The following is a 26,156-nucleotide window of genomic DNA, read 5'->3' as shown; positions in this document are numbered from 1 at the left end:
CTATTCACGTGACGTCATGACAGCTGACCCGCATGTTCTGCTTCTCCAGCTACGAACTGCGCATGTCAGCCTCTATGCAGCGAAGTAAACGTCACTTTCACCAAACAACCGCCAGATGTCACTGTTTCCCACCTGATCTCTGGCCGCTGCAGTTCCTCGAGCGTCCAGCGGGCGCCGCTGTGCGGCTGTAAACGTGTCAGGAGTTTTGTTTCGCCGTCAAACTTGAGTGACGTGTGGACATGACTTGAGATGAGGTGTGACGTGTCAGTGCAGCACGATGACGTAGAAGTGACGTGTGATCCGAACATCAACGGAGCTCGCGCGGCAGCAGAAGGTGAAGAACGCTCGCTCCTGATTGGTCGAGGCGCCACAATACTGGCGCCACGTGACCTGCCTGTTTTCTCCCCACACAGTCCAGCGTGTGGAGGTAAGACTCAGCTCTGGGGTGGATGCCTGCGCGGTGACCCTCGGAGCACCAGGACCGGGACCGGGACCAGGACCGGGACCATGGCCGCCACCAGCGCCTCCGCGCCGCCGCAGATCAAGTCCAGCCTGGAGACGCGGAAACGCATGGACCCGCGGCGGAGACAAGCGGCTCTGTCGTTCCTCAGCAACATCTCGCTGGACGGACGCCCGGTCCAGGACGAGCAGAACCAGGACCAGGACCAGGACGAGGGTTCTCTGGAGCCCAGGACTCGACACGGTCCGGCGGCGCTCGCCCCCGCGGCCAGCGTCGGCTCCTGCGCCGCCCCGCCCGCCGCGGAGGCGCAGGTCGAGGAAACGTTCGCGCCCTCAGGCTTCAGCTCGCCCTTCGCGTCCACGCGCGCGCGGCTGCAGACCTACACTCAGGGAGTCGCACCCGCGACCTTCTCCCGCCAGAGCTCGCTGGACGGAGGACAGATCGCCAACCCCGCGGTCGAGCTGCAGAGGTCCAGGTAAACTCACCTGTGCGCGTCACTCCATGAAACACAAGCTGTCAATCAACACAGGCTCCCTGTGGAGACGGTCGTTCAATCTGGCAGAGGAACGTCTGGTCCTGAAACATTCCATCAAAGTTTCATTCATTCAAAGTCACTTTCATTTGTTTCAATAAAACCACATTTTCATCATTTCATGTCCAGAAGATTCATAAATAATAATAATAATAATAATTAATAATAATAACCTCCTTGTTATCATGACCTGATGTTGTTTATTTAGTTTCCACGACACACCAGATTAAATCTCTTCTCTTCAACATGTGTTACGGGTGATAACATCTTTCATTGAGAAGTTAAGACTCGCCTTAGATCAGCCTTGTCTTATGTGGTAAATATTTATTCATTATATTAAAGTTAATGTTGTATAACAGGTGGTAAATATGATCTCTTTTGATCAGTTTATTTTGTGTTACGTGGTTTTAAATATAGTCTCTTTAGATGAAAGTCTACAGTCGATGTTGTGTTACAGGATGGTTTATATAATCTCTTTATATTACAATCTTTAAACTCTCGAGTGTAAAAAACAATCTTTAAACACTCGAGTGTAAAAAACAATCTTTAAACACTTGAGTGTAAAAACAATCTTTAGACACTCGAGTGTAAAAACAATCTTTAAACACTCGAGTGTAAAAAACAATCTTTAAACTCTCGAGTGTAAAAAACAGTCTTTAGACACTCGAGTGTAAAAAACAATCTTTAGACACTCGAGTGTAAAAAACAATCTTTAGACACTCGAGTGTAAAAAACAATCTTTAGACACTCGAGTGTAAAAAACAATCTCTAAACTCTCGAGTGTAAAAAACAGTCTTTAGACACTCGAGTGTAAAAAACAATCTTTAGACACTCGAGTGTAAAAAACAATCTCTAAACTCTCGAGTGTAAAAAACAGTCTTTAGACACTCGAGTGTAAAAAACAATCTTTAGACACTCGAGTGTAAAAAACAATCTCTAAACTCTCGAGTGTAAAAAACAATCTCTAAACACTCGAGTGTAAAAAACAATCTTTAAACTCTCGAGTGTAAAAAACAATCTCTAAACTCTCGAGTGTAAAAAACGATCTCTAAACACTCGAGTGTAAAAAACAATCTTTAAACACTCGAGTGTAAAAACAATCTTTAAACACTCGAGTGTAAAAAACAATCTTTAAACACTCGAGTGTAAAAAACAATCTTTAGACACTCGAGTGTAAAAACAATCTTTAGACACTCGAGTGTAAAAACAATCTTTAAACACTCGAGTGTAAAAACAATCTTTAGACACTCGAGTGTAAAAAACAATCTTTAAACACTCGAGTGTAAAAACAATCTTTAAACTCTCGAGTGTAAAAAACAATCTTTAGACACTCGAGTGTAAAAAACAATCTTTAAACACTCGAGTGTAAAAACAATCTTTAAACTCTCGAGTGTAAAAAACAATCTTTAGACACTCGAGTGTAAAAACAATCTTTAAACACTCGAGTGTAAAAAACAATCTTTAAACACTCGAGTGTAAAAACAATCTTTAGACACTCGAGTGTAAAAACAATCTTTAAACACTCGAGTGTAAAAACAATCTCTAAACACTCGAGTGTAAAAACAATCTCTAAACACTCGAGTGTAAAAACAATCTTTAGACACTCGAGTGTAAAAACAATCTCTAAACACACAAGTGTAAAAACAATCTCTAAACACTCGAGTGTAAAAACAATCTCTAAACACTCGAGTGTAAAAACAATCTCTAAACACACAAGTGTAAAAACAATCTCTAAACACTCGAGTGTAAAAAACAATCTCTAAACTCTCGAGTGTAAAAAACAATCTCTAAACACTCGAGTGTAAAAAACAATCTCTAAACTCTCGAGTGTAAAAACAATCTCTAAACACACAAGTGTAAAAACAATCTCTAAACACTCGAGTGTAAAAACAATCTCTAAACACACAAGTGTAAAAACAATCTCTAAACACTCGAGTGTAAAAACAATCTCTAAACACACAAGTGTAAAAACAATCTCTAAACACTCGAGTGTAAAAACAATCTCTAAACACTCGAGTGTAAAAACAATCTCTAAACACTCGAGTGTAAAAAACAATCTCTAAACTCTCGAGTGTAAAAAACAATCTCTAAACTCTCGAGTGTAAAAAACAATCTCTAAACACTCGAGTGTAAAAAACAATCTTTAAACTCTCGAGTGTAAAAAACAATCTCTAAACTCTCGAGTGTAAAAAACAATCTCTAAACACTCGAGTGTAAAAAACAATCTTTAAACTCTCGAGTGTAAAAACAATCTCTAAACACTCGAGTGTAAAAAACAATCTTTAAACACTCGAGTGTAAAAACAATCTTTAAACACTCGAGTGTAAAAAACAATCTTTAAACACTCGAGTGTAAAAAACAATCTTTAGACACTCGAGTGTAAAAACAATCTTTAGACACTCGAGTGTAAAAACAATCTTTAAACACTCGAGTGTAAAAACAATCTTTAGACACTCGAGTGTAAAAAACAATCTTTAAACACTCGAGTGTAAAAACAATCTTTAAACTCTCGAGTGTAAAAAACAATCTTTAGACACTCGAGTGTAAAAAACAATCTTTAAACACTCGAGTGTAAAAACAATCTTTAAACTCTCGAGTGTAAAAAACAATCTTTAGACACTCGAGTGTAAAAACAATCTTTAAACACTCGAGTGTAAAAAACAATCTTTAAACACTCGAGTGTAAAAACAATCTTTAGACACTCGAGTGTAAAAACAATCTTTAAACACTCGAGTGTAAAAACAATCTCTAAACACTCGAGTGTAAAAACAATCTCTAAACACTCGAGTGTAAAAACAATCTTTAGACACTCGAGTGTAAAAACAATCTCTAAACACACAAGTGTAAAAACAATCTCTAAACACTCGAGTGTAAAAACAATCTCTAAACACTCGAGTGTAAAAACAATCTCTAAACACACAAGTGTAAAAACAATCTCTAAACACTCGAGTGTAAAAAACAATCTCTAAACTCTCGAGTGTAAAAAACAATCTCTAAACACTCGAGTGTAAAAAACAATCTCTAAACTCTCGAGTGTAAAAACAATCTCTAAACACACAAGTGTAAAAACAATCTCTAAACACTCGAGTGTAAAAACAATCTCTAAACACACAAGTGTAAAAACAATCTCTAAACACTCGAGTGTAAAAACAATCTCTAAACACACAAGTGTAAAAACAATCTCTAAACACTCGAGTGTAAAAACAATCTCTAAACACTCGAGTGTAAAAACAATCTCTAAACACTCGAGTGTAAAAAACAATCTCTAAACTCTCGAGTGTAAAAAACAATCTCTAAACACTTGAGTGTAAAAAACAATCTCTAAACTCTCGAGTGTAAAAACAATCTCTAAACACACAAGTGTAAAAACAATCTCTAAACACTCGAGTGTAAAAAACAATCTCTAAACTCTCGAGTGTAAAAAACAATCTCTAAACACTCGAGTGTAAAAAACAATCTCTAAACACTCGAGTGTAAAAAACAATCTCTAAACACTCGAGTGTAAAAAACAATCTCTAAACACTCGAGTGTAAAAAACAATCTCTAAACTCTCGAGTGTAAAAACAATCTCTAAACACTCGAGTGTAAAAAACAATCTCTAAACACTCGAGTGTAAAAAACAATCTCTAAACACTCGAGTGTAAAAAATAATCTTTAGACACTCGAGTGTAAAAACAATCTTTAGACACTCGAGTGTAAAAAACAATCTTTAGACTCTCGAGTGTAAAAAACAATCTCTAAACACTCGAGTGTAAAAAACAATCTTTAAACTCTCGAGTGTAAAAAACAATCTCTAAACACTTGAGTGTAAAAAACAATCTCTAAACTCTCGAGTGTAAAAACAATCTCTAAACACACAAGTGTAAAAACAATCTCTAAACACTCGAGTGTAAAAAACAATCTCTAAACACTCGAGTGTAAAAAACAATCTTTAAACTCTCGAGTGTAAAAAACAATCTCTAAACTCTCGAGTGTAAAAAACAATCTCTAAACACTCGAGTGTAAAAAACAATCTCTAAACTCTCGAGTGTAAAAAACAATCTCTAAACTCTCGAGTTCAAAAAACAATCTCTAAACACTCGAGTGTAAAAACAAGAGTTGATTCTCGTGAACCTTCAGGTCACATGACTTCATGTTCAACTAGAGCAGATGTGGGAACTGGACGAGCCAGCTGTCTCAAGAGCAGGAATTTAATTATTTGTTCAAGAGTTGATTTATTGATTTATTAAAACGAGATCCACCTCTTCTGATGAGAAGACACGCCCCCTTTTGTTTGTGTGTGTTTGTGAGTGTGTGTGTCTGTGTGTGTGTGTGTGTGTGTGTGTGTGTGAAAATCAATGTAAGCTAACATGTAGCTAACATGAGGCTAAGATTGAGCTAGTGTGTAGTTAATACTGAGCTTACACTGAGCTAACACTGAGCTAACACTGAGCGAACATGTAGCTAACATTGAGCTAATGTGTAGCTAACACTGAGCTAACATGTACCTAACATTGAGCTAATGTTTAGCTAACACTGTGCTAACATTGAGCTAACATTTAGCTAACACTGAGCTAACATGTAGATCAAATTGAGCTAATATGTAGCTAACACTGAGCTAACATGTAGCTAACATGTAGCTAACATTTAGCTAACACTGAGCTAACATGTAGCTGTCACTAACACTTGTTCTCTGCTGTCACTGCCAGAAGTTCTCGGTCATTCCTCCCTCAGGTTGCAGTCATGGTTTTTGAAGGAGAACCTCGTGTCACATGACACGTCTGTAAGACTTAAACTCTCTGGACCAGATCAGATTTCTGCTGCTCTGAGAGGATCCGGATGGACCTCCTGTTCCTCAACATGTCAGTTGAAGTTCTAGACTCTGGTTTGTCCCAGTGTTCCTCAACATGACAGATGAAGTTCTAGACTCTGGTTTGTCCCAGTGTTCCTCAACATGACAGATGAAGTTCTAGACTCTGGTTTGTCCAAGTGTTCCTCAACATGACAGATGAAGTTCTAGACTCTGGTTTGTCCCAGTGTTCCTCAACATGACAGATGAAGTTCTAGACTCTGGTTTGTCCAAGTGTTCCTCAACATGACAGATGAAGTTCTAGACTCTGGTTTGTCCCAGTGTTCCTCAACATGACCGTTGAAGTTCTAGACTCTGTTTTGTCCAAGTGTTCCTCAACATGACCGTTGAAGTTCTAGACTCTGGTTTGTCCCAGTGTTCCTCAACATGTCAGTTGAAGTTCTAGACTCTGGTTTGTCCCAGTGTTCCTCAACATGACCGTTGAAGTTCTAGACTCTGGTTTGTCCCAGTGTTCCTCAACATGACCGTTGAAGTTCTAGACTCTGTTTTGTCCAAGTGTTCCTCAACATGTCAGTTGAAGTTCTAGACTCTGGTTTGTCCCAGTGTTCCTCAACATGACCGTTGAAGTTCTAGACTCTGGTTTGTCCCAGTGTTCCTCAACATGACCGTTGAAGTTCTAGACTCTGGTTTGTCCCAGTGTTCCTCAACATGTCAGTTGAAGTTCTAGTCGATGATTGAAGCGAAGTTGTTCATCAACAGTTCCATCTTTCTCCGAGTTAAAGATCAAAATTTTCCTTCTTCTTCTCCTTGTTCTTCTTCTCCTCCTCCGGTGAATGAGTGACCTTCTGTGTTACTGTTTCCACGACTGGAAACATTTGGGTTTTCCAAACACGTCCTGCTGCTCGTCTGAGCCTCCAGAGCAAAGTCCAGCTCATGTCGTCGACTCGTGCCAGAAGTGTTCAGTGTTGCAGGTTCAGACCAGGAGTTGAACCGACGACTCTTCTTCACTCTGAGGCTCAGTGAGAGTGACTTCAATTAGGAGGTCAACAATATTAATAATAATAATATTAATATTACGTTTTATTTAAAAGCACAAAACAATAAAATCAATGTATCTAAATCATCAAATACAAATAAAGCAGAATTTATATCGTTTATAAATGATTATATATATATATATATATATATATATATGTTATATTTCTTAATAGTCATAATTAAAGACATTATTTGAGGGAACTTTGAATTAAACGTAGAAAAATTAGACCTTTTTAGACGTTGAGACGTGATTCTTATGCAGTAAAACACATTTACAAACCATTAAATATATATAAATATATATAAGTATCTTGGTTTTCAAATCTTCTTGAGAGTTTGAAGCTCAAAGTTAATATTTCTTCTCTGTGGTTCATTGACTGTCGAAGCAAAGATTGACTCGTTTAACGAGGTTCAGCTCGTTATGATGTAAATCTGCACAAACATTACGACCACTTTCATCGCAAACTGTTGGACTATATATGTTTTTAGAGTTTATTAACACAGTAAATGTACTTGATTTCAAACATGAATTGTATTATTCCTACCTTTATTTTGTTCCTGAATGCATCACTTTCACCTCAAGTATTATCAGTCTAGATATTAACTTCACACACACACACACACACACAGACACACACACACACACACACACACACTTGTTTACTTGTTATTTCCCGGCTGCTGTATATCTTGTTATTGTTAAAAACTATTATCAAAAACATTATTTGCAGATTGTAATTGATATTTATTTGAGATTTAAAGGCAAAAATGTTTAAAATAAAGACTTTAAAAGATGATGAATATGAACAAATGTAATCAGTCGTTAAAAAAACGTTTGTTTCTTTGGCTGAATTGATGTTTTGTTTCAGACGGAGACTCATCTCTCAGCGCTCGTCTCTGGAGACACTCGAGGACATCGAGGAAAACGCTCCTTTACGACGGTAACGTTTAGAATCAATACATTGTTATAAATAGAATTATTATAAGAAAACTGTGATTAAAGTCGAAGCACAAAACAAAAAGTCAGTTAAAGTTTTTTTTTAATATATTTTGGTTTATTCAATATAATATACCTTTTTAATGGTTTATTCAATATAATATATAATCAATACTTATACTCAATATAATATATAATCAATAATTATATTCAATATAATATAAAGATCATATTTTTCCTTTTTTAAAAGGTTCAGTTCAGACTATTTTCCATAAGAACTAATAAAAGACGTATTGATGTTCTAGTCAATGTCATAGAACATTAAATCAAAAAAACTATAGAAAATGTTGTTCATTGTGATGAGAGGATGTTTAAATAAAGTTTCATTGAGTCTCGTGTGTTCTTGGATCACAGCATTGATTATTGATTGTGTTTGTTGCAGATGTCGAACCCTCTCAGGTTCTCCTCGACCAAAGGGCTTCAAGAAGGTTCACTTCATCAAGAACATGCGGCAACACGACATGCGCAATGGAAGGTATGAACACCGTCAACACACAACACCGTCTGACTGGTGTAGAGGTCGACACACACGTCAGCAACACTCTCAACACTCAACACCGTCAATACTCTCAACACCGTCAACATTCTCAACAACTTTAACACCGTCAACACCTTCAACACTCTCAACACCGTCAACATTCTCAACAACTTCAACAACTTTAACACCGTCAACACCTACAACACTCTCAACACGTCAACATTCTCAACAACTTTAACACCGTCAACACCTTCAACACTCTCAACACCGTCAACATTCTCAACAACTTCAACAACTTTTACACCGTCAACACCTTCAACACTCTCAACACCGTCAACATTCTCAACAACTTCAACAACTTTTACACCGTCAACACCTTCAACACTCAACACCGTCAACACCTTCAACATCGTCAACACTCAACACCGTCAACACTCTCAACACCGTCAACACTGTCACCATCAACAACTTTAACACTGTTAACAACTTAAAATTTTTCAACACCATCTACAATCTCAACACAGTCAACAACTTAAAAACCATCATGTCTCAACACCATCAACATTCTTAACACAGTCAACAAGCTCAACAACTTCAACACCGTCAACAACTTCAACACCGTCAACAACTTAAAAACCATCATGTCTCAACACCATCAACATCTCAACACCGTCAACAACTTCAACACCGTCAACAACTTCAACACCGTCAACAGTCTCAACACCATCCACATTCTCAACACAGGCAACAACTTCAACACCTTCACTAATGTCAACAGCGGTAACACCTGGACACCGTCACCAATCTGAACGCTGTCAACGCCATCACCCCTCAAAACCATCAACAATCTCAACACTTCCACCATCAACACCGTTAACAACTTCAACATCTTCAACAATACCAACACCGTCAACACAATCACCACTCTTAACTCCATCATCATCAACACTATCAAACTGTCAACACACCTCACACAACCTCACCAACACCGTCAACACGTCACTTCCTGCAGGAGTTCATGTGTTGGATGAACACACGAGTGTTGAAGCCTCACTTCTTTCTAGATCCTGATCGCTCCTCGATTCATTGATTAGCCTGTTTTGTTTCTTATAGGATAGTCCTTATCAGTGGCAGAAGATCCTTCTATAGTGTATTTTCTGTGCTGCCCTATCGAGATTGTAGCCAAGCAGGGTATGTATCCGTCCGCATGATCCGCCTGTTCCTCCTCTCCTCCTCATCCCTTTATCCTGTGGATGCACTTCCTTCAATGAGCTGCTCTTCGGTAGCTGCACTGTCCTGTCGTTCATGACCTTGAAGACCAGTAACATCTCAGCTCTCTGGTGGCTTCATTCTCGTTCCTCATCTCGTTATCGTGGCTTTGGCTTTAACACGAGTGACGCCCTGCATGGCTGCGCTGGTGCTTCAGATCCATCCATGAGTTGATGTCAGGATCTGTCCGTCAAAACATCTCCACGGTTGAAATATCAGGAAGTTTGACTCGTGTTGACCTTCAATCCCTGTGTTGTGCGAGCGAGTTCTGGAACTCTACTGCCCCCGTCTGTCAGGTCAGGCTCATGACAACGATATTACTACTGTAGGATTATACAGGTGTGAGAGAATATTCATACACGTCAATATCATTTTATTCTACAGCACTTTATCAATACATGTATATATTTATTATAGTTCTTTAATGGTGTATATTTCAATAAAGTTTGTATGAAATAAAATAGTTTTTTTTTACTTAAATTCGCCTCCAAACATTCAGCGCGTTTGGTAATTTTTATATTGCATTTAAACTTTGTTGACAGCTGTGATTGGTTGGCTGTTCATTCAAAAGAATTAAATCCTGGCAATGGCTGAGGACGAGAGGATACAGTGAGTCCAGCAGCTTTTAAAGCTGATGTTTGGACATATTTTGGTTTGAAAACTAATGAAAGTAGTTACGACTTTGTCAAGAGTCACGTGGTCTGTAAATACTACAACACCAGAGTCAAGTACTGGACAATACTACACATATATACTTGTTACTACACTATCACAACACCAGAGTCAAGTACTAGACAATACTACACATATATACTTGTTACTACACTATCACAACACCAGAGTCAAGTACTGGACACTACTACACATATATACTTGTTACTACACTATCACAACACCAGAGTCAAGTACTGGACAATACTACACATATATACTTGTTACTACACTATCACAACACCAGAGTAAAGTACTACACATATATACTTGTTACTACACTATCACAACACCAGAGTCAAGTACTGGACAATACTACACATATATACTTGTTACTACACTATCACAACACCAGAGTCAAGTACTGGACAATACTACACATATATACTTGTTACTACACTATCACAACACCAGAGTCAAGTACTGGACAATACTACACATATATACTTGTTACTACACTATCACAACACCAGAGTCAAGTACTGGACAATACTACACATGTATACTTGTTACTACACTATCACAACACCAGAGTCAAGTACTGGACAATACTACACATATATACTTGTTACTACACTATCACAACACCAGAGTCAAGTACTGGACAATACTACACATATATACTTGTTACTACACTATCACAACACCAGAGTCAAGTGCTGGACAATACTACACATATATACTTGTTACTACACTATCACAACACCAGAGTCAAGTGCTGGACAATACTACACATATATACTTGTTACTACACTATCACAACACCAGAGTCAAATACTGGACAATACTACACATATATCCATGTTACTACACTATCACAACACCAGAGTCAAGTACTGGACAATACTACACATATATACTTGTTACTACACTATCACAACACCAGAGTCAAGTAATGGACAATACTACACATATATACTTGTTACTACACTATCACAACACCAGAGTCAAGTACTGGACAATACTACACATATATACTTGTTACTACACTATCACAACACCAGAGTCAAGTACCAGACAATACTACACATATATACTTGTTACTACACTATCACAACACCAGAGTCAAGTACTGGACAATACTACACATATATCCTTGTTACTACACTATCACTGTATATCACTATCTATTGTTGTAACATGATACACATCAACACATCTGTTGTGTTCTGGTGTTGGAAGTTTGTTGTGTTTTGTTCACATCTTCGTGTCTCATGGACTCACCTGTGGTCGTCACCTGAGGTCATGTGACTGAAGTTACTCTGACAGACGCTGAGAAAAGCTTCACACGATGGAACTGAAGGTTCCGACTGTTAAGTTGTGTTGTTGCTGAAGAAAGACCACCTGCTGACGATTGTGTGCTCGAGTGTGAACACGAGTGTGTTTGAGCGACAGATTCACTCTTAAGTGGGTAAATCGTAAGTGGGGTCTAATTTTAGAAGTGGGTCATCGTGGCAGTATCTGTGAGAAGTCTGGTGAAATATTTAACATGTGGAGTCTGAGTCTGAAGAAGCTGTGAATATAAAACTGCATCACATCCCAGAGAAGTTTTCATTAAATGTTCAGCTTCTGATAAAGACGTAGTTCTTCAGTTGAACTTGAGCTTCAACATTACTGTTCAGGAAACAAAAGCGTTTGTTTAAACATGTTCAGACAGTTTGTTGCTTCAAGTCGTTGTTTTGTTTTCACTGAATCAACAAAGTCGTTGTTGGGAAGAGAAACGTATGGAAGTAATAAAGTGGAAATAAACACGTCCTGAGGAGACGAACCTTGTTGTTGCTGCTGAAGAAAACAAAACTAATCCAGGAAAATTAAAACATTTATTTTACTGTTGACATTTATAACATTTATGTTAAAACCTTTATTCAAAAATGAGTCATTCTTAATTATTAATAGGTTAAAGAGTTTTATCTTAGCTACATAACATGTTAGCTTCTATATTAGCTTGTATGTTTATGTTAGCTACATAGCATGTTAGCTTCTATATTGGCGTGTATGTTTATGTTAGCTACATAACATGTTAGCTTCTATATTAGCTTGTATGTTTATGTTAGCTACATAACATGTTAGCTTCTATATTAGCTTGTATGTTTATGTTAGCTACATAGCATGTTAGCTTCTATATTAGCTTGTATGTTTATGTTAGCTACATAGCATGTTAGCTTCTATATTGGCGTGTATGTTTATGTTAGCTACATAGCATGTTAGCTTCTATATTGGCGTGTATGTTTATGTTAGATACATAGCATGTTAGCTTCTATATTGGCTTGTATTTTTATGTTAGCTACATAGCATGTTAGCTTCTATATTGGCTTGTATTTTTATGTTAACTACATAGCATGTTAGCTTCTATATTGGCGTGTATGTTTATGTTAGCTACATAGCATGTTAGCTTCTATATTGGCGTGTGTGTTTATATTAGCTACATAGCATGTTAGCTTCTATATTGGCATCTATCTTTATGTTAGCTACATAGCAGGTTAGCTTCTATATTGGCTTGTATGTTTATGTTAGCTACATAGCATGTTAGCTTCTATATTGGCGTGTATGTTTATGTTAGATACATAGCATGTTAGCTTCTATATTGGCTTGTATTTTTATGTTAGCTACATAGCATGTTAGCTTCTATATTGGCTTGTATTTTTATGTTAACTACATAGCATGTTAGCTTCTATATTGGCGTGTATGTTTATGTTAGCTACATAGCATGTTAGCTTCTATATTGGCGTGTGTGTTTATATTAGCTACATAGCATGTTAACTTCTATATTAGCTTGTATGTTTATGTAAGCTACATAGCATCTTAGCTTCTATATTGGCGTGTATGTTTATGTTAGGTACATAGCATGTTAGCTTCTATATCATCTTTTATTTTTATGTTAGCTATATAGCATGTAGGCTGCTATATTTGCGATCATGCTATGTAAGCATGTGTAACTAGCAGTTAAAGAGTATTTAATGCATGCATGCATTATATCAAGAGTTCAGCAACTCGTTCTGTTGTGATCATGAATAATATTTAATTAATTTGCACTTTATTTTAATTATATTAATCATTTATACACCACTTAATTGTTACTTAACTTATCGTATTACATTTTAATTAATTCTGTAATGTCACGTCAAAGTTCCTGCTGTTTTTGAATCACTGGAAATAATAATAATAACAAAACTATTTACTCCTCCAGGTGTGAAAGATGCTTCTGCGCCTCAACCCTCAGTTTCTTCTCTTTTGTTCACTCGGAACGATTCGATTCAGCGACTCGTGATTCCTTTTCCATCAAGAATCAAACGTGTCTCCATCAAAGTGCTTTTCCTGCGTCTGGATGTTTGTGACGTGAATGATGTCATATCCTGCCTGTGATCGGGGTGATGGGGGTGATGGGGGTGATGGGGTGACCCCGGGTGTCGGGGGTCTGCTGGGATGATGTCACTCAGATGCCTGATCAGTCCACGCATGCTGCTCGACTGTTGCATCGTGTTCTTCTCGCGGCTTCTTAGAAACGCTCTGTCTAGAAGGTTTCCTGCTTCTTCTTCTTCTTCTGCTTCCTCTGGTGCTGGTTCTGTCCGTCTGTGTCCGACCATGTCTTCACAGCGCCGCGGTCATGTGATCGTTGGGTCATGTGATCGCCGCGGTCATGTGATCGTTGGGTCAAGTGATCGCCGCGGTCATGTGATCGTTGGGTCATGTGATCGCCGCGGTCATGTGATCGTTGGGTCATGTGATCGCCGCGGTCATGTGATCGCCGCGGTCATGTGATCGTTGGGTCATGTGATCGTTGGGTCATGTGATCGCCGCGGTCATGTGATCGTTGGGTCATGTGATCGTTGGGTCATGTGATCGCCGCGGTCATGTGATCGTTGGGTCATGTGATCGCCGCGGTCATGTGATCGCCGCGGTCATTTGATCGCCGCGGTCATGTGATCGTTGGGTCATGTGATCGCCGCGGTCATGTGATCGTTGGGTCATGTGATCGCCGCAGTCATGTGATCGTTTGGTCATGTGATCGCCGCGGTCATGTGATCGTTGGGTCATGTGATCGCCGCGGTCATGTGATCGCCGCGGTCATGTGATCATCCGTCGCGCCGTGAACGCGACGAGACGCCGAGTGTGACGAGAAAACAACGACGTCTCAAGACTAATATTGATCTAATATTGATCTAATATTGATCTAATATTGATCGCAGGCCTGCAGCCATGAGCCTCAATTAAAGGTTTTGTTTCTGCAGCTTCACAACAAACTCTCTGAAAAGAAGTTAAATAACATTTTAGATTTAAATGAATGAGGTAAGTGTCACTAAAAGAATCACTTAAGTTCAATTTACTGCTTTAATGTGTATTTTCATTTTCATTGAAAGGAAATATTGTTTTTTTTATATTGAATTATGGATTTACAATCAAATATTTCTCATTTAACAACTAAAACATACGTTTCCTAAAATAATCCAAATGTATCGAGTTAATCATGTTCGAATAAAAAAAACTTTCTGGGCAAATGTTCTGTATTTTTGCATTTATGTATTATTAGCCCTTATATAAGCTTGTATGTTTATGTTAGCTACATAGCATGTTAGCCCTTATATAAGCTTGTATGTTTATGTTAGCTACATAGAATGTTGCTTTGTGACCCTGGTCTGGAAAAGTGCTTTATAAATACAAATTACTTAATTGCTTATATTAGCTTGTATGTTTATGTTAGCTACATAGCATATTAGCTTTTTATTAGCTTCTATGTTTATGTTAGCTACATAGAATGTTAGCTACAATATAAGCTTGTATGTTTATGTTAGCTACATAGCATATTACCTTCTTTATTAGCTTCTATGTTTATGTTAGCTACATAGCATATTACCTTCTTTATTAGCTTCTATGTTTATGTTAGCTACATAGCATATTAGCTTCAATGTTAGCTACATAGCATATTACCTTCTTTATTAGCTTCTATGTTTATGTTAGCTACATAGCATATTACCTTCTTTATTAGCTTCTATGTTTATGTTAGCTGCATAGCATATTACCTTCTTTATTAGCTTCTATGTTTATGTTAGCTGCATAGCATATTACCTTCTTTATTAGCTTCCATGTTTATGTTAGCTGCATAGCATGTTAGCTTCTATATAAGCTTGTATGTTTATGTTAGCTGCATAGCATGTTAGCTTCTATATACGCTTCTATGTTTATGTTAGCTGCATAGCATATTACCTTCTTTATTAGCTTCTATGTTTATGTTAGCTGCATAGCATATTACCTTCTTTATTAGCTTCCATGTTTATGTTAGCTGCATAGCATGTTAGCTTCTATATAAGCTTGTATGTTTATGTTAGCTGCATAGCATGTTAGCTTCTATATAAGCTTCTATGTTTATGTTAGCTGCATAGCATATTACCTTCTTTATTAGCTTCTATGTTTATGTTAGCTGCATAGCATATTACCTTCTTTATTAGCTTCCATGTTTTTGTTAGCTACATAGCATGTTAGCTGCGTATAGGTATGTAGCAACAAAAGTAAAGTTTAATATTAGATTCATGGTCTAACACGACATGTTCTTCAAACAATAATACGTTCAAAGTTGTTACTTCTTGAGGCGAAACACAACTTTCTCACTGAGCTACACGTGAGAGTAACGACATGAATAAAGGATCGACTAGAACATGTGATCTTCTCATGTTCGACGACAGTAATCGAATCAGTTCCTCGCCGACGCTCCTGAGTCACATGGTCTGACACTCAGTGTGACGCCATCACGAGACGAACGAGTGCGTCCATCAGAGAAGATGCTGGACCTGCAGCAGGACGTCTAACAAGAGGTTCTGATCCACAGGGATGTGAAGCTGGAAGGAGGACGCCAGCGCCACCCGTCTGGAGGCGTGAGCGCCAAAGAGATGGTGATCGGGCTCGAGGGGGTGGAGCTTGGTGCGGATGGGAAGGTGAGCAAAAGAAACTCACCAAGTTGTAGTTTAACTTGTTTAACTCGTCGTTTTTTACTCATTTGAATTCTACATCCATGTTGTTATGTCAGAACAGCTGGGATTGGTTGGCTGGGCGGCAAAGCATTATGACACCCGAGTCAAGTACTGGACAATACTACACATCTATACTTGTTACTACACTATCACAACACCAGAGTCAAGTACTGGACAATACTACACATCTATACTTGTTACTACACTATCACAACACCTGAGTCAAGTGCTGGACAATACTACACATATATACTTGTTACTACACTATCACAACACCAGAGTCAAGTGCTGGACAATACTACACATATATACTTGTTACTACACTATCACAACACCAGAGTCAAGTACTGGACAATACTACACATATATACTTGTTACTACACTATCACAACACCAGAGTCAAGTACTGGACAATACTACACACATATACTTGTTACTACACTATCACAACACCAGAGTCAAGTACTGGACAATACTACACATATATACTTGTTACTACACTATCACAACACCAGAGTCAAGTACTAGACAATACTACACATATATACTAGTTACTACACTATCACAACACCAGAGTCAAGTACTGGACAATACTACACACATATACTTGTTACTACACTATCACAACACCAGAGTCAAGTACTAGACAATACTACACATATATACTTGTTACTACACTATCACAACACCAGAGTCAAGTACTAGACAATACTACACATATATACTTGTTACTACACTATCACAACACCAGAGTCAAGTACTAGACAATACTACACATATATACTTGTTACTACACTATCACAACACCAGAGTCAAGTACTGGACAATACTACACACATATACTTGTTACTACACTATCACAACACCAGAGTCAAGTACTAGACAATACTACACATATATACTTGTTACTACACTATCACAACACCAGAGTCAAGTACTAGACAATACTACACATATATACTTGTTACTACACTATCACAACACCAGAGTCAAGTACTAGACAATACTACACATATATACTTGTTACTACACTATCACAACACCAGAGTCAAGTACTGGACAATACTACACACATATACTTGTTACTACACTATCACAACACCAGAGTCAAGTACTAGACAATACTACACATATATACTTGTTACTACACTATCACAACACCAGAGTCAAGTACTAGACAATACTACACATATATACTTGTTACTACACTATCACGACACCAGAGTCAAGTACTAGACAATACTACACATATATACTTGTTACTACACTATCACAACACCAGAGTCAAGTACTGGACAATACTACACACATATACTTGTTACTACACTATCACAACACCAGAGTCAAGTACTAGACAATACTACACATATATACTTGTTACTACACTATCACAACACCAGAGTCAAGTACTAGACAATACTACACATATATACTAGTTACTACACTATCACAACACCAGAGTCAAGTACTGGACAATACTACACACATATACTTGTTACTACACTATCACAACACCAGAGTCAAGTACTAGACAATACTACACATATATACTTGTTACTACACTATCACAACACCAGAGTCAAGTACTAGACAATACTACACATATATACTTGTTACTAAACTATCACAACACCAGAGTCAAGTACTAGACAATACTACACATATATACTAGTTACTACACTATCACAACACCAGAGTCAAGTACTGGACAATACTACACACATATACTTGTTACTACACTATCACAACACCAGAGTCAAGTACTAGACAATACTACACATATATACTTGTTACTACACTATCACAACACCAGAGTCAAGTACTAGACAATACTACACATATATACTTGTTACTACACTATCACAACACCAGAGTCAAGTACTAGACAATACTACACATATATACTTGTTACTACACTATCACAACACCAGAGTCAAGTACTGGACAATACTACACACATATACTTGTTACTACACTATCACAACACCAGAGTCAAGTACTAGACAATACTACACATATATACTTGTTACTACACTATCACAACACCAGAGTCGAGTACTAGACAATACTACACATATATACTTGTTACTACACTATCACGACACCAGAGTCAAGTACTAGACAATACTACACATATATACTTGTTACTACACTATCACAACACCAGAGTCAAGTACTGGACAATACTACACACATATACTTGTTACTACACTATCACAACACCAGAGTCAAGTACTAGACAATACTACACATATATACTTGTTACTACACTATCACAACACCAGAGTCAAGTACTAGACAATACTACACATATATACTAGTTACTACACTATCACAACACCAGAGTCAAGTACTGGACAATACTACACACATATACTTGTTACTACACTATCACAACACCAGAGTCAAGTACTAGACAATACTACACATATATACTTGTTACTACACTATCACAACACCAGAGTCAAGTACTAGACAATACTACACATATATACTTGTTACTACACTATCACAACACCAGAGTCAAGTACTAGACAATACTACACATATATACTTGTTACTACACTATCACAACACCAGAGTCAAGTACTAGACAATACTACACATATATACTTGTTACTACACTATCACAACACCAGAGTCAAGTACTAGACAATACTACACATATATACTTGTTACTACACTATCACAACACCAGAGTCAAGTACTAGACAATACTACACATATATACTTGTTACTACACTATCACAACACCAGAGTCAAGTACTAGACAATACTACACATATACAAGCTCAGTTTGACCTTCTAAACAAAAACTTTCATTTGAAACGTGTAAAATCGTGTCTCGTCACTGAAGGTGAACGAAACAAACGCCTCGTCAGACTCATCAATCTGTCAGTAGTGACGCGCGGTGACAGACCACAGGTCAATCATGGAGTCTCTGTTCCAGACGGTGTCCTACACTCAGTTCCTGTACCCGACCAACGTGCTGGGGGGTCGCAGGAACACCATCGACTCCACGTCCTCCTTCTGTCAGTCTCGCAACGCCAGTCATCGCAGTCTGAGTCTGGGCCGAGCTAACAGCAACCAGAGCAGCATGGACACAGGTGAGCCTGACCCCGACCCTGACCCTGATCCCGAACGCGACCCTGAACCTGACCCTGACCCCGACCCTGACCATGATCCCGACCGCGACCCTGAACCTGACCCTGACCCCGACCCTGACCATGATCCCGACCGTGACCCTGAACCTGACCCTGACCCCGACCCTGACCATGATCCCGACCGTGACCCTGAACCTGAACCTGACCCTGAACCCGACCCCGAACCTGACCCGACCCAGACCCCGACCCCGAACCCGACCCTGATCCCGACCGCGACACTGAAGCTGAACCTGAACCTGACCCTGACCCTGACCCTAACCCTGACCCTGACCCTGAACCCAGACCCCTGACACTGACCCCGACCGCGACCCTGAACCAGACTCTGAACCCAACCCAGACCCAGACCCCTGACCCTGAACCCGACCCTGACCCCGACTCTGAACCTGACCTAGACCCTGACCCCGAACCTGACCCGACCCAGACCCCAACCCCGAACACGACCCTGATCCCGACCGTGACCCTGACCCTGAACCTGACCCTGACCCTGAACCTGACCCTGACCCTGACACTGAACCTGAACCTGACCCTGAACCCGAACCAGACCCACCCAGACCGTGACCCCGGCCGCGACCCTGAACCTGACCCTGAACCAGACTCTGAACCCGACCCAGACTCAGACCCCTGACCCTGACCCCAACCCTGTACCCGACCCAGACCGTGATCCCAACTGCGACCCTGAACCCGACCCTGACCCTGACCCCGACTCATCATGTCCACTCGTGCTCCAGGGAACGAGCTGGAGTTCAGGGACTACGACCCCAACCTGCTGGACGACCCCCAGTGGCCTTGTGGGAAACACAAGCGAGTCCTGATCTTCCCTTCATACATGGTGAGAACATCTGACCTTCATGAATCAATACACATTTTTAAACATGTGTATTAACTTTAATACACAAAACTACAACTCACAACTAGATTAGCATTTAGCATGAGCTAACCTATGCTAATGCGAAAGAATCAACACACGTGTGTCACTTTTAAAACCTTATTTTAAACTTATTGAAATTTAATGACCTAAATTTTACCTAAAAATTTAAACAATAGTAAAAGTTAAAATAGCAAATCTAGAAGTAAATGTTCAGTAGTTCAATAAAAACTGTTTTGAAGTTTGTTGCAACTTTTATTAGCGATGTAGCTCATATGTTAGCTTAGATGCTAGCAAGTAGCAAGTTGATGACTCGTCACTCTTTGATTGTTTTCATATGAAACCATAATGCAGAACAAAAGAGTAGATTCACTATATTTATATATATATATATATTTTAACTTCATATTATTCGTGTGTATCGTCTCATCACTGACAAAGCATTGTTAGCATGTTAGCATGTGTCGCTAACTTAGCTGTAACAATGTTGTTTACGGTAACAATTGTAAACATTGAGTTTGTCGTTAAGTTAAGGTTTAAACTCCTCAAGTTAAGATTAATCTCGACGTGTTTCTGATGAAAAGACGTTTAAAAAAAGTTCCTGAAGCGTTGAAACCGTTTGTTTCGTCAACAGTCGAGTGTAAATAAAGAAACTATTATCGGCTTCAAAGACGCAGGAAGACATGAGTCGTGACAGGAAGTGTTGAAGTTATTTAACAACATTGACTCACAGAGGAACGACTTCAGTCAATACTGTCCCGCTGTAGCGACGCACAATAATGGCAGCGACGCACAATAACGTCAGTGACACAATAACGTCAGTGACACAATAACGGAAGCAACGCACAATAACAGCGGCGACACACAATGACGGCGACGACGCACAATAACGGAAGTGACGCACAATAACAGCGGAGACGCACCATAACAGCGGCAACACACAATAACTGCGGCGACGCACAATAATGTCAGTGGCACAATAACGGCAACGACGCACAATAACAGCGGCGACACACAATGACGGAAGTGACGCACAATAACAGCGGCAACACACAATAACTGCGGCGACGCACAATAACGGCAACGACGCACAATAACAGCGGCGACGCACAATGACGGCGGCGACGCACAATAACGGAAGTGACGCACAATAACAGCGGCAACACACAATAACTGCGGCGACGCACAATAACTGCGGCGACGCACAATAACTGCGGCGACGCACAATAACGGAAGTGACGCACAATAACGGAAGCGACGCACAATAACGGAAGCGACGCACAATAACGGAAGCGACGCACAATAACTGAAGTGACGCACAATAGGGAAGCGACGCACAATAACTGAAGTGACGCACAATAACGGAAGCGACGCACAATAACTGAAGTGACGCACAATAACGGAAGCGACGCAAAAATAATGGCAGCGACACACAATAACGTCAGTGGCACAGTAACGGAAGCAACGCACAATAACATCAGCGATGCACAATAACAGCAGCGACGCACAATAACAGCAGCGACGCACAATAACAGCAGCGACGCACAATAACAGCAGCGACGCACAATAACAGCAGCGACGCACAAAAACAGCAGCGACGCACAATAACAACAGCGACGCACAATAACAGCAGCGACATAGTTGAAATATTCAGTCAAGGCCAGACTGTTGTTTTTCTCTTCCTCGTGTTACGGCGACAACACAGTTGTGTGTCCGAGCAGACGCACAACTGTGTGAAGGCTCTGTTGGTGTGTTTTTATGGTTTTTACCTTCTTTATTTCAATAGTATTTAGTTAAAAATGCAGTTTGTTTTAACATGGATTTACTTTTAATTATTTAATTATTAATATTTTTAAATATTGTTTATTCTTTGACGTTTTATTAAAGTGTTGAACATGTATTTTATTGTATAATTAATAACTTTGAATATATTTGTTTTGTTTATTTCATTGTATTTTCTAAACTGTTTACTGACATAAACAATATACATTAGAAAAGAAACAGTAAAAACTATTTTTAATAAAACAAAAAAATAAACATAATATAATGAATAAATATAATGAAATTTGAAAGTAAACAATAAAACAATTTAGAAAATACAATGTAATTAATAAGAACCATAAGTAAAAAGTTATTCATTGTAGAATCACGTGATCATCTCCAGGTCAAATAGACGATCACATGATCAGGTCAAATAGACGATCACATGATCATCTCCAGGTCAAATAGACGATCACATGATCAGGTCAAATAGACGATCACATGATCATCTCCAGGTCAAATAGACGATCACATGATCAGGTCAAATAGTCGATCACATGATCATCTCCAGGTCAAATAGACGATCACATGATCAGGTCAAATAGTCGATCACATGATCATCTCCAGGTCAAATAGACGATCACATGATCAGGTCAATTAGACGATCACATGATCATCTCCAGGTCAAATAGACGATCACATGATCAGGTCAATTAGACGATCACATGATCATCTCCAGGTCAAATAGACGATCACATGATCAGGTCAAATAGTCGATCACATGATCATCTCCAGGTCAAATAGACGATCACATGATCAGGTCAAATAGACGATCACATGATCATCTCCAGGTCAAATAGACGATCACATGATCATCTCCAGGTCAAATAGACGATCACATGATCAGGTCAAATAGACGATCACATGATCATCTCCAGGTCAAATAGACGATCACATGATCAGGTCAAATAGACGATCACATGATCATCTCCAGGTCAAATAGACGATCACATGATCAGATCAAATAGACGATCACATGATCATCTCCAGGTCAAATAGACGATCACATGATCAGGTCAAATAGACGATCACATGATCATCTCCAGGTCAAATAGACGATCACATGATCAGGTCAAATAGACGATCACATGATCATCTCCAGGTCAAATAGACGATCACATGATCAGGTCAAATAGACGATCACATGATCATCTCAGGTCAAATAGACGATCACATGATCAGGTCAAATAGACGATCACATGATCAGGTCAAATAGACGATCACATGATCATCTCAGTTCAAATAGACGATCACATGATCATCTCCAGGTCAAATAGACGATCACATGATCATCTCCAGGTCAAATAGACGATCACATGATCAGGTCAAATAGACGATCACATGATCATCTCCAGGTCAAATAGACGATCACATGATCAGGTCAAATAGACGATCACATGATCATCTCAGGTCAAATAGACGATCACATGATCATCTCCAGGTCAAATAGACGATCACATGATCAGGTCAAATAGACGATCACATGATCATCTCCAGGTCAAATAGACGATCACATGATCAGGTCAAATAGACGATCACATGATCAGGTCAAATAGATGATCACATGATCAGGTCAAATAGACGATCACATGATCAGGTCAAATAGACGATCACATGATCATCTCAGGTTCAACTGGTCTCGTCTTCACGTGTCAAATGTTTCCAGACGACCGTCATCGAATACGTCAAACCTTCGGACCTGAAGAAGGACATGAACGAGACCTTCAAGGAGAAGTTTCCACACATTCGACTCACGCTCAGTAAGATCCGCAGGTAAACCAACAGGTCATGTGACTCAACAGCTGATCCACGTCAACAGACCAGTGTTGTCATTGGCTCCGAGTCACTTCCTCCCTGACACGTGTCACTTCCTGTCTCAGCCTGAAGCGGGAGATCAGGAAGCTGGCTCAGGACGAGTGCAGCTACGAGGAGCCCACGGTTGCCATGGCCTTCGTCTACTTCGAGAAGCTGGTTCTTCAGGGGAAGCTCCACAAGCAGAACCGTAAGCTGTGCGCCGGCGCGTGCGTCCTGCTCGCCGCCAAGATCGGGGGCGACCTGAAGAAGCACGAGGTCAAGCTGCTGATCGACGTGAGTGACGGCTGCAGGTGACCTTGACAACACCTCGACCACGTCTCGTTCTCTCCACAGAAGCTGGAGGAGAGGTTCAGGGTCAACCGGCGAGAACTCATCGCCTTCGAGTTCCCCGTCCTGGTGGCGCTGGAGTTCAACCTGCACCTGCCCGAGCACGAGGTCATGCCTCACTACAGACGCCTGCTGCAGACCTGCTAGCATCGGTGGAGGTCAGGAGGTCAACGTCTTCCTCCTGATGTCCTGCTGACTCGACGTCATCTTCCTCAACTTCTTCATTGTTATCAACATCAACATCTTCATCTTCATCATCAACATCTTCATCATCATCATCAACATCTTCATCATCATCACCTTCATCTTCATCATCATCTTCATCACCTTCATCATCATCATCAACATCTTCATCATCATCACCTTCATCTTCATCATCATCTTCATCACCTTCATCATCATCATCAACATCTTCATCATCATCAACATCATCATCATCATCTTCATCATCACCTTCATCTTAATCATCATCATCATCACCTTCATCTTCATCATCATCATCATCATCATCTTCATCATCATCATCATCATCATCACCTTCATCATCACCTTCATCTTCATCATCATCATCATCACCTTCATCTTCATCATCATCATCTTCATCATCATCATCATCTTCATCATCACCTTCATCTTAATCATCATCATCATCACCTTCATCTTCATCATCATCATCATCATCATCATCTTCATCATCATCATCATCACCTTCATCATCACCTTCATCTTCATCTTCATCATCATCATCTTCATCATCATCTCACAGCATCACTTCCTCTCAGAGACTCGGCCATAGCAGGTCACATGGTTATAAAGTGGGCGGGGCCTGTGATTGTACCTTCTTTTATTTTTGTTCATCATCTCTAATCACGTTTTTATAATCTTTGATATGATTGGTCGCTGGTTGAGCGACACTGTTGTCTGTTCGTCCTCGTCGTCATCGTTTCATACGTCTTTGAAAAAGTGCACTTTTGGACCAAGAGTTTTGGGACTAAAGTAAGAAAATAAGCTCCTCAAGAACTTCCTCTCCGGACGATGATTCCACGTCCTGTGCTCTATGTTAGAGTGGATTCTAGCACGTTTAGGTGCTCCAGGTGTGACCCTGACCCTCATCACACCTGTCCCCCACACACACCTTCTGCCCTTGATTGACGGGTGACTCTCTGATTGACAGGAGACTCTCTGATCGACGGGTGACTCTCTGATTGACGGGTGACATTCTGATTGACAGGAGACTCTCTGATCGACGGGTGATTCTCTGATTGACAGGTGACTTTCTGATTGACGGGTGACATTCTGATTGACAGGTGACTCTCTGATTAACGGGTGACATTCTGATTGACAGGTGACTCTCTGATTAACGGGTGACATTCTGATTGACAGGTGACTCTCTGATTAACGGGTGACATTCTGATTGACAGGTGACTCTCTGATCGACAGGTGACTCTCTGATTGACGGGTGACTCTGATTGACAGGAGACTCATTGATTGATAGGTGACTCTGATTTACAGGTGACTCTGATTGACAGATGACTCTCTGATTGACAGGAGAGACTGATCAACAGGAGACTCTCTGATTTACAGGAGACTCTCTGATTGACAGGTGTCTCTCTGATTGACAGGTGTCTCTCTGATTGACAGGTGTCTCTGAATGATCCTAAATTCCATCTGAATCAGTAGAACGTCGTGTCGCTGCTTAACAACCAAATGAAACCAAATTACGTGAAATTTTGCTGATTTCAACTTTTAAAAAAATCACTTTAGACTTCGAGCCCAAAGATTTTTGATATTTGACTCTTGAGCAGAAGATCTTTGAAGATTGTTGTAAATAAACTGCTTTGCTTGTTCAATCAACAACTTTGTGTTATTTCTGCGTCAACGTTCATGTGTTCATCGCAGCAGGAAGTGTTGCTGGTTTGTGTTTGTG

The 26,156-nt window shown here is 39.7% G+C and overlaps 1 protein-coding gene across 4 annotated transcripts; it reads left to right on the top strand.

Annotated features, from left to right (window-relative positions):
* The first annotated feature begins 242 nt into the window (after positions 1 to 242).
* cables1 (Cdk5 and Abl enzyme substrate 1) lies at positions 243 to 26,086 on the top strand. Of its 4 annotated transcripts, none has more exons than XR_015713535.1 (11): positions 244 to 935; positions 7,689 to 7,760; positions 8,199 to 8,291; positions 9,408 to 9,485; positions 16,096 to 16,201; positions 19,188 to 19,344; positions 20,130 to 20,230; positions 23,754 to 23,860; positions 23,968 to 24,175; positions 24,236 to 25,688; positions 25,795 to 26,086. XR_015713535.1 is itself a non-coding variant. In XM_087811093.1 (11 exons), exons 2-11 carry the CDS (start codon positions 508 to 510, stop codon positions 24,374 to 24,376), a joined length of 1,491 nt encoding a protein of 496 aa, XP_087667219.1. In that variant the 5' UTR covers positions 250 to 334; positions 414 to 507; the 3' UTR covers positions 24,377 to 26,086. The 4 variants fall into 4 exon arrangements, 3 of the variants coding, with proteins under 3 accessions (XP_087667217.1, XP_087667216.1, XP_087667219.1); XM_087811093.1 differs by having other exon boundaries at positions 250 to 334; positions 414 to 935; positions 24,236 to 26,086; XM_087811090.1 differs by having other exon boundaries at positions 24,236 to 26,086.
* Positions 26,087 to 26,156: the final 70 nt, after the last annotated feature.

This window comes from Callionymus lyra, chromosome 16 (genome assembly GCF_982586985.1).
Source record: "Callionymus lyra chromosome 16, fCalLyr1.hap1.1, whole genome shotgun sequence".
NCBI lineage: Eukaryota > Metazoa > Chordata > Actinopteri > Syngnathiformes > Callionymidae > Callionymus > Callionymus lyra.
The sequence above is the reverse complement of the archived record's forward strand: the minus strand, read 5'-3'. Positions and strand labels throughout refer to the sequence as shown.

Bases quoted from the DNA above. Each gene is read 5' to 3' on its own strand.
- cables1 (XM_087811090.1), top strand. From the start codon at position 250: ATGAGGTGTGACGTGTCAGTGCAGCACGATGACGTAGAAGTGACGTGT. The intron at 8,292-9,407 runs GTATGAACACCG...TGTTTCTTATAG, and splicing joins CACGACATGCGCAATGGAAG to GATAGTCCTTATCAGTGGCA. The intron at 23,861-23,967 runs GTAAACCAACAG...TTCCTGTCTCAG, and splicing joins ACGCTCAGTAAGATCCGCAG to CCTGAAGCGGGAGATCAGGA.